The sequence below is a fragment of the Leiobunum rupestre genome, chromosome 6 (genome assembly GCF_980474605.1).
Source record: "Leiobunum rupestre chromosome 6, qqLeiRupe1.1.hap1, whole genome shotgun sequence".
Taxonomy (NCBI): domain Eukaryota; kingdom Metazoa; phylum Arthropoda; class Arachnida; order Opiliones; family Sclerosomatidae; genus Leiobunum; species Leiobunum rupestre.
Genome location: NC_143389.1, coordinates 45,485,447 through 45,501,414, shown reverse-complemented (window position 1 = coordinate 45,501,414; position 15,968 = coordinate 45,485,447). Strand labels below are relative to the sequence as shown.

Genomic DNA, 15,968 nt, shown 5'->3' with positions numbered 1-15,968 from the left:
TGTCCAATTCGTGAGAATTTTAATACGAACCTCCCCATCAAACAATCCAATCTTTCCAATCCGTGAGAATTTTAATCCGAACCTCCCCATCAAACAATCCAATCTGTCCAATCCGTGAGAATTTTAATCCGAACCTCCCCATAAAACAATCCAATCTGTCCAATCCGTGAGAATTTTAATCCGAACCTCCCCATCAAACAATCCAATCTGTCCAATCCGTGAGAATTTTAATCCAAACCTCCCCATCAAACAATCCAATCTGTCCAATCCGTGAGAATTTTAATCCGAACCTCCCCATCAAACAATCCAATCTGTCCAATCCGTGAGAATTTTAATCCGAACCTCCCCATCAAACAATCCAATCTGTCCAATCCGTGAGAATTTTAATCCGAACCTCCCCATCAAACAATCCAATCTGTCCAATCCGTGAGAATTTTAATACGAACCTCCCCATCAAACAATCCAATCTGTCCAATCCGTGAGAATTTTAATACGAACCTCCCCATCAAACAATCCAATCTGTCCAATCCGCGAGAATTTTAATCCGAACCTCCCCATCAAACAATCCAATCTGTCCAATCCGTGAGAATTTTAATCCGAACCTCCCCATCAAACAATCCAATCTGTCCAATCCAGGAATCCATACCTCTACTTGGAATGCTCATCGCGGCAGATTTTCGTCTCGATGTGGCAGACAGTTTTTTTGAATTCACTATGTTAACTTAACAAACAACAACGTGAGAGGGGAGCGCGCGCAGAGGGGATTTTTTATCTCTTAGGCGGGGCCAAAGCCGTCAGAGTCATCTTACCATACGCGAAACGGCAGGATAATCATTCCAAGTCCAATCCAGTTCAATTCAATAACTTTGAATGCAAAGTTTACAAAACCTAACATTTAATATTTTAATAAGTGTTTGACTATTTTTTTACCATAAAAGGATTCCCAACAAATTCAATCCGGAGAAAGTACGAAACCGACCAATTTTTCGAATATCTTTAAAGGTAACCGTACTGATTGGTCGGATTAGATCGTTAGGATTTATCGCGGGCTATCCGAAAATTAATCAGGCTACTAACCTTGGCTTATATCATATGTAACATAATCACTCATAAGTATGCCATAAAAGCATTTTCGATAATGAAACCTTGTTCACGGGATATGACGTAAATTACGTCACTTACAACTCCGTGACGAAATACGCGTCATCAACTTTACTGATGGGACACGGAAGTTAGTGAGAATTCCTCGCGCCTTTCTGGCTTTGCTCATGTCAAGTTTAGTTCGTGCCTCGCGATCACATGATTTCATTTCCATGGTAACCTTTTCAATAGCGCCAGGATTATAAGCATTTTTGCATTTTGGGTCCGCTTAATGTATGTTCCGCGTGAAACAAGGTCTCATTGAATTTTTTTCAATGGAAATGTTATATAGAGGCATACTTATGAGTCATTATGTTACATATGCTTATATTAATGATTTACACCGCTTACCGCTAGTAGAACGTCTCCTTTCTTGAGTCTGCCATCTTTGTAAGCGGCTCCGTCTTTGTGAACGGCCGTGACCACCAATTGTTCCTTTAAAATAATCGAAACTACAAACATATAAATAACGAAGAGTCTCTAATCGCGCCTCGCTTCGACTCGCACCCGCCACGATTATTCCAAAAGAGTAACGACATTCAAAAATGGGGGCTTAAAAATTTACAATGTAAGTGTCGGCTCCACCGGTCACGCTGATTCCTAGCTCGTTTTTCTTGTCCTTCCTCAAAACAATGGTCGTTTCCACGAAATCCTGGATATTAGCGAGAGCGACTGTAAAAATTAAAAGCCAAGCAGTTAAGAGTTAATTGACGTAACCTAATACCAGTAGCAAATTGAAATTATCTTAAGTATACATCTGACGGGTCCGGCATTTGAAAATTTTCAAAGTAATTTCAGAAATCAGAACTGATTTTGAGATTTCAGAGCACGATTTTCGTGATGATTTCCGATTTTAGGGTGATTTTGAAGTTAGGAACTGATTTTCGCCTAGATTTCCCGATTTTCAAGTGAAAACAGCGTTGCCAGACCTACGATAATTATCGCACAATGCGATAATCTCATCGAAAGTTTTAGGGCGTACTATAATTTTCATGGCGTACGATATCGTACCATTATTTCGATAACTCTCCCTCAACGTACGATAATGTACGATTATTTTTAGATTTTTTGAAAAACCTACGAACGATTTAAATTTTATTATTCATTTTTATAACTTCTACTTAAATATGAGTGATCTAGATTTTCTGCCGAACGTGCTGCGTAGTCCTGAGTGTGAGTTTAATACTCCTAGCTGTTACCGCTGCTCTCCGTGATTCTCCGGAGTTGACGATGAGAGGTAATATATTAAACATATTAAGTTCAGTTAATAATGATAATAGGCATTTAGTTAATTTCCCTTAAATAAAACTCCCGTAGTGCTTTCATAAAAATCATCTTAATTCAACGCATTTATGGATGAATTCCAATTTAGCGCCAAAAAGAAATGCGTGATAAATTTCCAGGAACAACGATAATTTCAGATTTTCGATCTGGCAACGCTGAGAAGGAGAGTACCCGAGGTGTTTATGGCCGATTTTTTTCAAAGTCGGGCGTAATATAGACTTATATGAGATATGAAATTTCACAAAAGGAGACGTTGCACTACCCACTCAGTTTGCCATGGCAACCGAAAATGTTTTTGACCACTTAAAACAAAAATAAGATTTTTTCCTTATTTTACCTCAAAAATGTTCCAATTTACCAAACTCGATGAAATTTACCTAAATGTGATCCAAATTACCCATTTCGTGATTTTAATTTTTTTTTTAATTTTCGTAGGAATTAAGGACCCTGTGAAACCGAGAAAATCCCATGCATTTTTAAATGGAGATTTTTTTGTTTTAAGTGGTCAAAACCATTTTCGGTAGCCATGGCAAATCGAATGGGTAGTGCAACGTCTCCTTTTGGGAAATTTCATATCTTATATAGGTCTACATTACGACTTTGAACAAAATCGGCAATAAACACCTCGGGTACTCTCCTTGTGAGTGAAAGTCAAAAATTCGAAAATCATTTTCGCATCTGTCTATACTGCTATCTTTATCGCTACACGGAACCTCACTGCTTTTCGGAAGTAAAAATAGTTCCGATCGAAATACGTTATATAGTATTATGTGACGGAATCAATCAACATTAATTTGATAACCTATAAATTTTTGACGGTCATAAATCGTCGTCCATTTATCATCGCTGTATTAGGAGTGATGGATGAATAAATATGGCCGAGAATATAAGAAAATCATTAATAATAATAATAGTATTAGTGGGGTAACAAATTGGTTTCGAAGGAAGCGTGATATCTGGATGATCCGTCATAAGATTAGAAATGTATATGAAAAGGCAAAGGAGGAGACGCGAGCGAGGGGCAGGTCACTTCCATTTTGGGTGCGTCTTAATCAGAATAAAATGATAAAATCAGGGTAATCGTGATTAAATCAGGGTAATCAAGATTAAAAAATCTAATCAAGATTAGAAAACCTAATCACGTTTTAAACGAGATTTAATCATTCTAATCATGATCTAATTTTTTTTAATCAGGATTTAATCATTTAAACAGATTTAATCATTTAAACAGATTTAATCATTTAAACAGATTTAATCATTTAAACAGATTTAATCATTTAAACAGATTTAATCATTTAAACAGATTTAATCATTTAAACAGATTTAATCATTTAAACAGATTTAATCATTTAAACAGATTTAATCATTTAAACAGATTTAATCATTTAAACAGATTTAATCATTTAAACAGATTTAATCATTTAAACAGATTTAATCATTTAAACAGATTTAATCATTTAAACAGATTTAATCATTTAAACAGATTTAATCATTTAAACAGATTTAATCATTTAAACAGATTTATATATTAATCAACTTAATCGTGATTAAATTGAATTTAATCAAATTAATCACAATTAAATCGGATTTAATTTTTTGAGTGGTGCGTCGTTAATCAAGGAAGTGGCCTGCCCCTCGGACGCGAGACGGAGGAACTTACGTTTGGGAGAAGGGGGTAGAATGGCGTGGCAGGGAGAGAGACGGTCCGGCTCTGGGGGGAAGTAGCCGCAGTTTTCCGGCAAAAGGACGATTTCGTAGAGATCTTCGGAATCGTCGGCGAAGTCCAGACTCCGCGTGTCCATCTCTGCTCCTCCTCCTTCTCTTGGCGTCGCCCTTTCAAGCCATATCCTCCTCGTCCGAACCAGGACAATCTGTCAATATAAAACGCCATCATTCAGCTTAGGCCCAAAAGTCACTCTGGCCGACACTGATAACAACATCCGACTTCTATTCGGTTTGCGCTATTCGGATCTCCTTAACGTGTCTAGCTCACCCTCCATTAGCGTTTGATTCGCGTGCTGAAGGACGGCTAAGTTAAGGAGAGCCTGTGGTGGCGATAGGATTTCCGCTTATAGACATTATACTATTAGTTAATTGACTATTTAAAGGGACAATGGTTTATCTTAGGAGGAAAACGTTCGCCTTTGCAACGGGTTATCTTACCTCAAGTATATTTCCCGATTGAACTTGCTCTATAAGTCAACAGTAAACGACCTCGAAACTTTCCCGATGTCGGTATATAGATTTATACGTCTCATAACCCACGGTTATTCCGCGCAGAGAACAGTATAAGGTTTTAGCTTGATTTCATTTTTTGGAAAAGTACCTGAAGATATAGTAAGGTCTATAAAAAATGCGCTGTTTGTGACATGTTTTTTATGTTTCGGCTCTGTTCGCTATAAAGGTAAATCACTAAAGGTCTATTCACACCTGCCGACTTTTTGCCCAACTTGAGTTCGTAAAACACGAAACGTTTTTGAGATTTCACGCGTCAACCGGGAAAAAAAATTACTCCTAATTCTAAAACCAAAAATTCTACTACTACAAAATATGTCGATTTACATTAATAAAAGTATCTAATACTAATGTTATCTTTTAGTTTTGCTTAATTAAAAATCTGTGTACGAAAATTATTCAATTTATATATTGTAGCTAAGCCTCGGCCATAAAAAAAACAGTCGTTCTTCAAAACGCGACGAACAAAAGATTTTGCGTGACCGCCACGTTGTGAAACCTTTTTCTCCAATCACACGGAGCAATGTTGGTCTTGACTAGTGTGAATAGACTTTTAGCTATGTTATATCTAGATAAAGCGCCCTTTTTTGGATTAGGTAGAGTACAAATGTCCAAAGGGCACTTTCGATAAAGTAGTGAAAACGTGGCTCGGGAAATAACCTTTTAGATGAAGATGGGTTTTGTTTCATGTAAGGTTAAAGGCTGGTTTTCTCTATGATAAAAACCTCGGGACGCAAAAATAATTCGTTAAGCCTAATACATTTTTTCACGTCGACGCTTGCTGTCGTGACGTTTTCTTTCCTTAAACGCTTGTTTTCACTAGAGTAAGAACGCCACGACGGTGATCGTCGACGCAAAAAATTGTATTAGGGCTTACGGGGATTTTTAGCGTCGACCCGAGCCAACGTAACATTTTGGCCCCAGTGAAAACCAACCCTAACACTAACTACTTTTTTTTTATTTTTTAGTATTACCCGGTTAGAAATTAACTGTGACAGTATAGTCCGTGACAGTACCATTTTATTTATCTTCTCCATCAATAAAACATTGATGAGTGCTTTACCGTTTCCAGTATACATTTTTACTGGTTATATATGTATCCCATACCTTAAAAGTTTAAATAGTAAAGAATGTCGACATTTATTTTAAGAATGTTGAATTGAATTTATCGCTATTATGGTTAGGATGGTACTGTTTTCACTATTAAGTTTGGGGAAGTTAAATTTCCCCCAGCAAAGTTCAGTAGTAGATTTTCCACCATAAAGTTGGCGTAGTTTGGTTTTCACTATCAAAAGTTGGGATAGTAGTGTTTTCATTAGCAAATGTTTGGATAGTAGTGTTTTCACTAGCAAAAGTTGGGATAGTAGTGTTTTCACTAACAAAAGTTTGGATAGTAGTGTTTTCACTAGCAAAAGTTGGGATAGTATTGTTTTCACTAGCAAAAGTTGGGATAGTAGTGTTTTCACTATCAAAAGTTGGGATAGTAGTGTTTTCATTAGCAAATGTTTGGATAGTAGTGTTTTCACTAACAAAAGTTTGGATAGTAGTGTTTTCACTAGCAAAAGTTGGGATAGTAGTGTTTTCACTATCAAAAGTTGGGATAGTTGTGTTTTCACTAGCAAATGTTTGGATAGTAGTGTTTTCACTATCAAAAGTTTGGATAGTAGTGTTTCCACCAGCAAAAGTTTGGATAGTAGTGTTTTCACTAGAAAAAGTTGGGATAATGTTTTCACTCTAAAGTTGGGATAATGTTTTCACTCTAAAGTTGGGATAATGTTTTTACTCTAAAGTTGGGGTAGTAATATTGTCACTCTAAAGTTGGGGTAGTAATGTTTTCACTCTAAAGTTGGGGTAGTAATGTTGTAACTCTAAAGTTTGGGTAGTAATGTTTTCACTCTAAAGTTGGGGTAGTAATGTTTTCACTCTAAAGTTGGGGTAGTAATGTTTTCACTCTAAAGTTGGGGTAGTAATGTTTTCACTCTAAAGTTGGGGTAGTAATATTTTCACTCTAAAGTTGGGGTAGTAATGTTTTCACTCTTAAGATGGGGTAGTAATGTTTTCACTCTAGAGTTGGGGTAGTAATGTTTTCACTCTAAAGTTGGGGTAGTAATGTTTTCACTCTAAAGTTGGGGTAGTAATGTTTTCACTCTAAAGTTGGGGTAGTAATGTTTTCACTCTAAAGTTGGGGTAGTAATGTTTTCACTCTAAAGTTGGGGTAGTAATGTTTTCACTCTAAAGTTGGGGTAGTAATATTTTCACTCTAAAGTTGGGGTAGTAATATTTTCACTCTAAAGTTGGGGTAGTAATGTTTTCACTCTTAAGATGGGGTAGTAATGTTTTCACTCTAAAGTTGGGGTAGTAATGTTCTCACTTTTAATTTGGGGTATTAATGTTTTCACTCTTAAGTTGGGGTAGCAATGTTTTCACTCTAAAGTTGGGGTAGTAATGTTTTCACTCTGAAGTTGGGGTAGTAATTTTTTCAATATAAGCATTGGACAGTAGATTTCATCTCTTAAAGTTGCGGTGGCAGATTCTCATGATTATAGTTGGGGTAGCGTCAAGTGACCGAAATTCCATGTCTCTTTTAATATCTGAGACTATCTGTCCCTTTTCAGTCGTACAATTTAATTGGTTTTTTTTTATAATCTAGATACGAATTTCAATTTAGAGAAACGGTAATAATAGAGTTCCACGTTGCGGAATGCCTCTCCCGCTATTAAACGTTCATCTCCAAGTTCCCCAGGGTAATGATTCCACTTTTAAAAAGTGCTTTTTGACAAACAAAATCACCGAGTTCCAACTGCCGCTTATTTAGCCTCTAGGGTGGGGAGTCTGTGAAGGGAAAAGCGAGCATTATACATTATGGTAATTCGCCGTGGACTCTTATTTTATTAGAATTTGAATGAGGAAGGGCTGGCCGACATGTCGCCCGTTTTCCGTTGACGTGCAAAGTCAACTTAAAAACTATATATATCCCGACTACTAAAGTCTCCCCCTCGAAGGATGAAACGGTCGGCTTTTTTCAGTTTTTCTTTTGCACGGAGATTTTTCTGTTTTCTAAATGGGATGTTTTTGCTTCAAAATACTTTCTCCGGGCGAGAACGTGTGTATAGGAGAGTTCGCGCTGTTTTGCGTATATATTAATATATTTTATCCGCCGAGAAGCCCATACCGGACGACTCCCCGGAGTCTTTTTCACAGATTTCATACTGCTGTCCGGAATTGAAATATCTGACTTTTAGCATTAGACTTTTTGGAAAACACATTTGAACATTTTTGCCTTTGCAATTTTATATTTTAATTTAAAAATGTATCTTTTTTCTTTACTAAGACACAGTGGCGTAGCCAGAAATCCTTCAACTCTTCAAGGAAGGGGTTCAATCTATATAAAATACCGGAGAGGGGTCGAGTAGGGGGTGCAATTTTAGTACAGCCAAAGGTAGGCCCAAAGGGGGGTCTGTACCCGGAAACCCTCCCCTTGTCTACGACACTGCTAAGACACGCCCTTAATATTTATCTTTAACATTTTATTTATTTATTTGAATGTATTCGGGTTAACACAGAATTAATGAGCGACACCCTGGTCACCTCGTGATTATTAGAAGAACCCCCCCCCCCCCCTGGATACTTAAAAGAAAATTTTAGTTTTAACCCACCCCTTGTGTCTCAAAAGAAAGTTTTCGTTTTACTCCACCCCTTGTGACTCAAAAGAAAATTTTAGTTTTAACCCATCCCCTTGAGACTTAAAAGAACATTTTAGTTTTAACCCACCCCTTGTGACTTAAAATAAAAATTTCGTTTTAAACCACCCCTTGTGACTCAAAAGAAAATTTTCGTTTTACTCCACCCCTTGTGACTCAAAAGAAAATTTTAGTTTTAACCCACCCTTTGTGACTCAAAAGAAAATTTTAGTTATAACCGGCCACCCCTTGAGACTTAAAAGAAAATTTTAGTTTTAACCCACCCCTTGTGACTTAAAAAAAATCGTTTTAATCTACCCCTTGAGACTTAAAATAAAATTTTAGTATTAACCCACCCCCTTGTGACTCAAAAGAAAATTTTAGATTTAATCCACCCCCTTAAATACGTCCTTGCTTCCAGCTTTCCTCGTGTAGGTGGAACTTGTAGATGTGTAGATTGTACACAGCAAAACTACGTCTACACATACTAGTTATCTTTACGCATTTTCTAAGGCTGACTTAACTTTTCGGTAACGGAATTATTGCAATTAGACTGCAAACTAAAGTCTACAAAGTTTCGAAATTTCTAGAGTCACGCGATTGAAACTTTCTAACTGAGATAAGTCCACTCTCCCTGCAGACGAAAAGATAGCGAATATAAGGATACGGATAAATAAAAGATTTGGCGCTTCTACTTTTGGCCCAATTAGAGGACCCGAAAATACGTAATCTGTTGCGCGCAATAAACGATAAATTAAGAAGAGAAAAGGTCGGAGCGTCGTTAGGGAGCGAATCCTAGCTCAAAGCCAGTTTGGATTTTATTGATTAATTACGGTATACGAGAGCGATCCCGGATTTCCGCACCAATTATTAGTCCTAAAGCTGAACCGTGATGGCAAAGAGAATTAAGTTGCCTCGAAGCGAGCGGGAGTTCCCGAGAATGGCAAAATTGAGGAGGCTATAGCCTCAAGGGGGAGGGGGTGCTGAAAAGAGTTTCCACGGGGCAATCGCGTTAAAAGTCAATATTGGCTCTCCATCCTCCCTTCTAGTCAAATTGACATATCCCATCTTGGACTAAGAATTCAAGGGGACTCGCTGTTCCAGGAATTTTTGGACAGGTAGGCGTGGCTCAAATTGAAAGGCTAGTTGATGTACGTTACACGCTTCAGCTTCCTTCTAGTCGGAAATCGACTGCACCCACGCCCGATTGGACCGAAATGAACTAAAGTTCGAGGCCTTTTCCCTATTCGTAGTATCAAAGTCATAGAGGTGAGTCCTCCCTTCAATTGTTAGTCCACGCGTATCCCATCGATCGAGACACGACGCTCTCCCATCTCTATTAATATCGAACAAGTGGAAACTTGACTCCGAGGAAACCAAAGACCGGCTGGCCATCGTCTCTTCAATCTCGGAACAATTTAAAGGGGAATTGTCACCAAAACCAAAATTTACGAGGTTTTTTTACATAATGATAGAAAATATATTAATGATTATGTCCCTGAAATCTTATAGTTATTGGAAAAGTATTTAAAAAGTTACGCTACTTTTTCCGCAACCTACATCAAACGGCTCCAAAAATTTCAGAAATCGCGGTTGAGCCTACGTTCAGCGCCAAAGGAATGAAGCGGCAAAAATTTGAGAAAGGGTTTTTCCTGACTAATAAAATTATTATTATTTTAAAAACATGATAAACTACAATCTACTAATATTACTCGGTTAAAAAGGCAAGGAGAATGTCTTAGCAGACGACAGTTCCTACCGAAGAACGATAAAACCGGGGAAAATAATATTTCGTTCACGAGGTGGCGCACGCTGCAGGTAGGTTCAACCAAGCCGTTTTGAGACTCTCGAGTCGGGGGGATAAAACACGAAATTTGGTTGCTAATAATAAATCAAATACTGGAAATATTAACATGAAATTTTTTGTATAACCATTTTCGGACGTCCTCTATCCACTTAAATGGTTTTTAACCAATTTTAGTTTTGTGACAATTCCCCTTATTTATTTAGACGATTTACCAGAAATAATTAATAATTTCATTCAATTAGGGTCCGACTTACCATGAGGAGTACTGCCTTTTTGCATTTTTTAATGTATTTTTTAAATGATTGATGATTTTTCATATTAGATGAAAATAGTGTTGTTAATTTTCCGGAAAATAAAACGCGGAAAAATTTCCAGAAAATTTTCCTCAAACCGGAATAATTCAAAATTAAAACTTTTTAAGGGTTTTTAACTCTTTATCGATATAAAATGTCTAATATCAGTAAACATACTACAAAACATTAATAGTGTTACATTGTTAATCAGTTTAAACTAGTCTGGAGGTTTAGTTTTACTTTTGGATTCGAAAAAAATTAGGCGAAAATGCCGCTTTATTTAAATTTGAAAACAATATATTACACTAATCATGGAATGAAAACTTTTTTTATTTTTTTCGGAAAAATACGGAAAATTTTCCGGAAAAGGCCTCGGTCATTTTGCGGAAAATTTTCCGACTTACAACCCTAGATCAAAAGGATCTATCGTAGTAACCGCCGCTCAAAATATTTCAATTTTATCGACCAACAAGTTTAAAGTAGTGTGCATTTTTACCTCTCCGAGGGGACAAAGTCCCCTAGGAGGGGTTATACAACGACCGTGTCTGTCTGTGGGTCTGTGGGTGGGTCTGTGGGTGGGTCTGTGGGTGGGTCTGTGGGTGGGTCTGTGGGTGGGTCCGTGGGTGGGTCTGTCTGTCTGTCAGGACTGCGAACGCGTTCGCATTTTCGGTGCAAAGTGTAATCACTGCGTACGCAGTTTCTCAAAGGGTTGGCAAAACCACCGTGCGACGGTGAGCGTTAACGGATGCATTTGCGGTTTGGTTTGGATGGTGTTTTTTCGCTCACCGTCGTGACGGTTTGGTGTATTACGTTTTTGTAATGTTTATGCGTAGGTTGTGAGTGTTGAATTTGTTGTGTTTGTGTTCTGATGGTTGTGCATGTTAAGTCTGTTGTGTTTATATGGGCGTTTTCTCTCCAACTTCTTCTTAATGACTTTGGGACGGACCGAGTGCTGAGTGTAATGCTACCTCTCAACGTCCAATGGCAGGGTTTCCACCAGTTGTACACGGTATTCGTCTTAGTATCAATTTGCGATCGCATCGGGCGGGATTTGAACCCGAGACCTCCTGATTGACAGGCGGACGTTCTACCACAGAACCACCGACACTTGTTACGCCTTATTGAAAATTAGACCTTCAGCTTTATCGGAAGCGTATTTAATAGAGTACGAAATTTTGGTTTAATTGAAATTGAAATTATTGCATCGAAGAAATTCTACTTTAGCGTTTCTCTATTGATTAAAAATAAATGCGCCACCCAGGTTTCGAACCCAGACCATTCGGCTTGGCAGTCGAGCGCTCTACCACAGAACCACCGATAGCTCCTTAGATTCACTGAAATTAAGACAGGCATCGTAAGCATAATAGGTAATAAAGTCTTTTTTATTAATGAATTTATGAAGGTCTAATCTGGTATTTTTTAAAGGTTAAATCTTGTTTTAGCGCAGTCAGCCGAGATTAGAGGGTTAAAGGGTAGACCCTGTGGGTGGTCCACTTTTTTAACGACCTATATATAGTTCTGTTAATTCAAAGGAGATAATTTAACGTAAATTGCTTTAAGAGCTGGCGGTTCGTCAAGTGGCTCTCTGTGCTTTGTTGATGGTAAGGTTTTTGCTTCTTGTAAATACATTTGGTGTGGATATTTGGATATCTACGATTTCTAACGCAGTCAATGATTTCTTGGGTGTGCGAGTCATTATATGATATTGGAAATTGGACGGCATTGGTCTTTTTCATGTGGTATGCGTCACAACGTCAACAGGAAGTGAACGAGTCGTCCACTACCAGATATCTACGGTATCTTCATCAAGGGCGAGTGTTGAAATAAAATGAGCGTTAAAGATGCGGCAAGTATTTCGTAAGAGAGTAATTCCAAAAAGCCTCTGTAGATATTTCTTTCATTAAAATTTGCTTCGTATTATATTTAACTGATAAACTTGTTCTGTAAAAGGGTTTAATTCAATTGTGCATTGTTATAGTACGTCTAACTTACTGTTGTAACTACTTAACTTATGATATTCTGAATAAATTAAAATTGGTCGTTTCGTCTCAATTATTTTAATTATAATTAAAATTTTATACCGGGCGGGATAGAAATGGGTTAATATTTTTAACAAATAACTCTAAATTGCGGAGATATATCTTTAAGGGTTATCTCGATAAATTAATACCACTAGGGACAATTCTTCCGAGGAGAGGTATATTTTGGCTTGCCAACTTGTTTTATTTAATTTACGATTTAAAATTTAGCATTAAACCTCGGTAATAACACGCCCAACGTGTCTCTTGAAATGGGACCACGAAACTCGGGAAATCACGACAAAGTTTTGTTCAATTCCACCAAACTTGGTGTCACAGTACTGTCACTGCTTTCGATTTTCGACCACCTCGCGTCGCCGTAATTTAAATGACTTCTTGACTTGCCTTGAAGGAAGCTGAATCCTGTAAAGTACATCAACTAGCCTTTCGATTTAGGCACGCCTACCGTGTCGAATAAGCCCTGGAACAGACAATCCCCTTGGATTCTTGGTCCATGACGGGCTGACGGGATATGTCAGTTTGACCACGGCCAACTTTGATTTCTCGCGCATCTCTCGCTCTACAGCGGCCATCTCATTCGTTGACGTTCCTGTGTTAACCTATGAGCAAAAGATGTGTATGACGTCAGCGCCCCTAGCAGATTATTATTTTTAGTATAGTTTTTACATTGGGGACAATATAACCACCGAGCGTGGCTCTGAACTCCTACACATTATAGTACAGTTTATAGGGGGAAAATCCTTGCTCGCGGAATTTCGACGAATGTGTTGGCCGTAGTAGCGCGAACAGCGCGTGATCAAAGTTGGCCGTGGTTTGACTAAAAGAGAGGTCGGGGAACCAATATTGACTTTTGACGCGGTTGCGTCGTGGAAAAATACTTTTAGCAACCCCTCCCATTGAGGCTATATATCCTCCTCACTTTTGCCATTCTCGGAGTTTTCGGCTCAGCTCGAGTCCTATTAATTGGTGCGGAAATCCGGGATCGCTCTCACACACAGTTATTAATCAATAAATTCCAAACTGGTTCTTTGCTAGGATTCGCTCCCTAACGACGCTCCCACCTTTTCTCTTCCTAATTTAACGTTTATTGCGCGAAACAGATTACGTATTTTCGGGTCCTCTAATTGGGCCAAAAGTAGAATCCCCAAAACCTTTATTTGTCTGTAGTGGAGTTAGTTCTAATATTTGTTATCTTTCGCTTGTCTCTGAAAATTCACAAAGTTTGTAAACTCAGATTTAATGCCGTGGGAATGTCGTAAATTTTATCTGCCAATTTACTTCTTTTTTCCAGTGCTCTTTTGGGAAAATTGGGGAATTTTGAAATTTCTAAGCCTATCGGAATATACAATATCGACTTTTATGGTCAAAATATAACCTTCAAACTATCTACTCGATGCCTTCGTTAATGTACACGGTGCTTTTTTTGTTCGGATAAATTATTTTTATGAGAAAACTAATTAACCATAAAATTTTAAAATTTCTACCTAGAGTAAATTTGGTGAAATTTAATAGTTTTCTTAAAATATTTTCATATTTTTAGGAAAATTATTTGTTCACCAAGTCGTCTTTTTCAATCTAACCCAAGATATTCGTCTGTTTCAGATGATGCTCAACAAATTATCAATTGACAAAATTGATCTAGTAACTCGTGGTGAAAAAAATATATATTTTTTAAAAGTGTGAAAATACTTTCAGAAAATGATGAATTTTCACCAATCAATATCTCCCGGTGTATTTACTTAACCATAAAAATTTAAAATTTCTACCTTAAGTAGTTTTCGTAAAAAATCACTTGTCCGAACAAAAAAAAACAACCTGCGTAAGGCCCGTGCCATTTCTAGACACTAGTATCTCGTATCTGAACCCAGTTGCCTAGGTAACGGCAAGGTTTCAACTTTCAATAGTCAAAACCATTGAATTGGGAATAGTACCTCTAGAATTACAGTTTTAATCTGCCTTCCGCGAAACAAATATTTCACAATTGAGAGCTCTATCATTGGCTGGTGGCGAGATCCGCTGTTAGCGGAGGGAACTATATCCTATACAATTTTTAGTATTGTACTAATGTACTTAGATGGCGCCACCGTATAATGACAGAGTTGACGGCTGAGTGTGCCGACTCGAAATTTCAGAATTGGTTTCGCGAAACCACAACTCACGAACGCGCCTATGTCATTCTAGCGGTAATATTCCCAATTCAATGTGCAAACTGTTGGATTATAACAAATATTGGAACGTTATTTACTTTTTATAGCTTCTTTGAAGACGTTTAATTTCCAGAATTTTGGAAATTAATTACATATTTACTTTTAATATAAATTATTTTGTCTCAATGGAAAAGGTAAAGCCTAACGTTTCGAAAATCATTCATTACGTCCAGATCAGAGAGCCATCTTTGAATCTTTCGTGAATCCGAAGTAAAGAAACAAGTCATAATTTAGTCTCAGGTGTGCCGTTAAAAAATGAGGTAGCTATTAATTCTTTAAAAACCTTTAAATAACTGATAATTTAATAAAGATCTTATATTTTTCGTTTACTCTGTCTTTCACATACCATATCCAATTTGGTATTGTTCCTATCATCTCTAACTAATCTTTCTCGTACTTTTGCACGTAGGCAGACCTGGCAGAATGAGAAATGGTTTATGTCGTTTTGTGTAACGTAAAAAAGGAACCAGCTTGTTCTCTTCCGAAAATTATTTTCTAAGTTTTTTTCCGTTGAATTTCCATAATTTATCAACCCACGTTGTTGCCATGGTGATATTTTTCCATCTTAGATGTTTTGCGTGGCTCGGCAGCCTCTTGGGATATTACCGATGTACACGGTTAGAACAATGGGATGATTAGAAAATAAGAAAATAGTCTCAATCATACGCGTATATAGGGTTCAAAATGTGCGTTAGAACAGGGAGCTTCCAAAAAACGAGATTTAATATTCGTTGGTCGACTTTGAAATTAACTACTTTATGATAATTTTATTTTTTTAACCACCACGTCTATACCTAATATGACGTCATAAAATAAAAAAATAAATCGCTCTTTATATAAAATGCTAGAGGTCACGGGGTTATGTTATATTCATCGTACCGTTAAAGTTAGAGAGCGCGCGCATATTTATATTTTTCAGGGAACTCGTGCAAAAATGCACGAGACTCTGTACTGAAATATTATAAAGCGCGCGCTCTAAGAAATAACGCTTTTATACATGTATTTATTCGTATTATATTATAGAAAATTATATTATAGAAAGAGCTATTGCACTATTCCTTGGCTTATGTCAATGGCGTAGCTTCAGATTTTGGGACCACCAGCAACTAGATTTCATGGGCCCTTTTTTCGAATCGATCGTTTAGAAAAAAGTCTATACGTTTAGACAATGAATTTATTTTAAGAAAGAATGGGCCCCCTAGGGCCCGTGGACCCGTCCGCATTGCAGACTCTGCGGGCTCCTCGCTACGCCACTGGCTTAATTTTAAAGTCTCCCCTGGCTA

At 37.4% G+C, this 15,968-nt stretch overlaps 1 protein-coding gene across 1 annotated transcript in view; it reads right to left on the bottom strand.

The window, feature by feature from the left end:
• Positions 1-15,968, bottom strand: part of LOC149941138 (PDZ domain-containing protein 2-like) — an 80,730-nt gene that overhangs the window by 16,149 nt on the left and 48,613 nt on the right. The window contains exons 2-4 of the mRNA XM_090177337.1: positions 4,085-4,295; positions 1,706-1,812; positions 1,492-1,575 (exon numbers count right to left, since the gene is read on the bottom strand). Of these exons, the coding sequence (XP_090033463.1) occupies positions 1,492-1,575; positions 1,706-1,812; positions 4,085-4,226 (333 nt within the window). The 5' untranslated portion in view covers positions 4,227-4,295. The remainder of the gene's footprint in view (positions 1-1,491; positions 1,576-1,705; positions 1,813-4,084; positions 4,296-15,968) is intronic.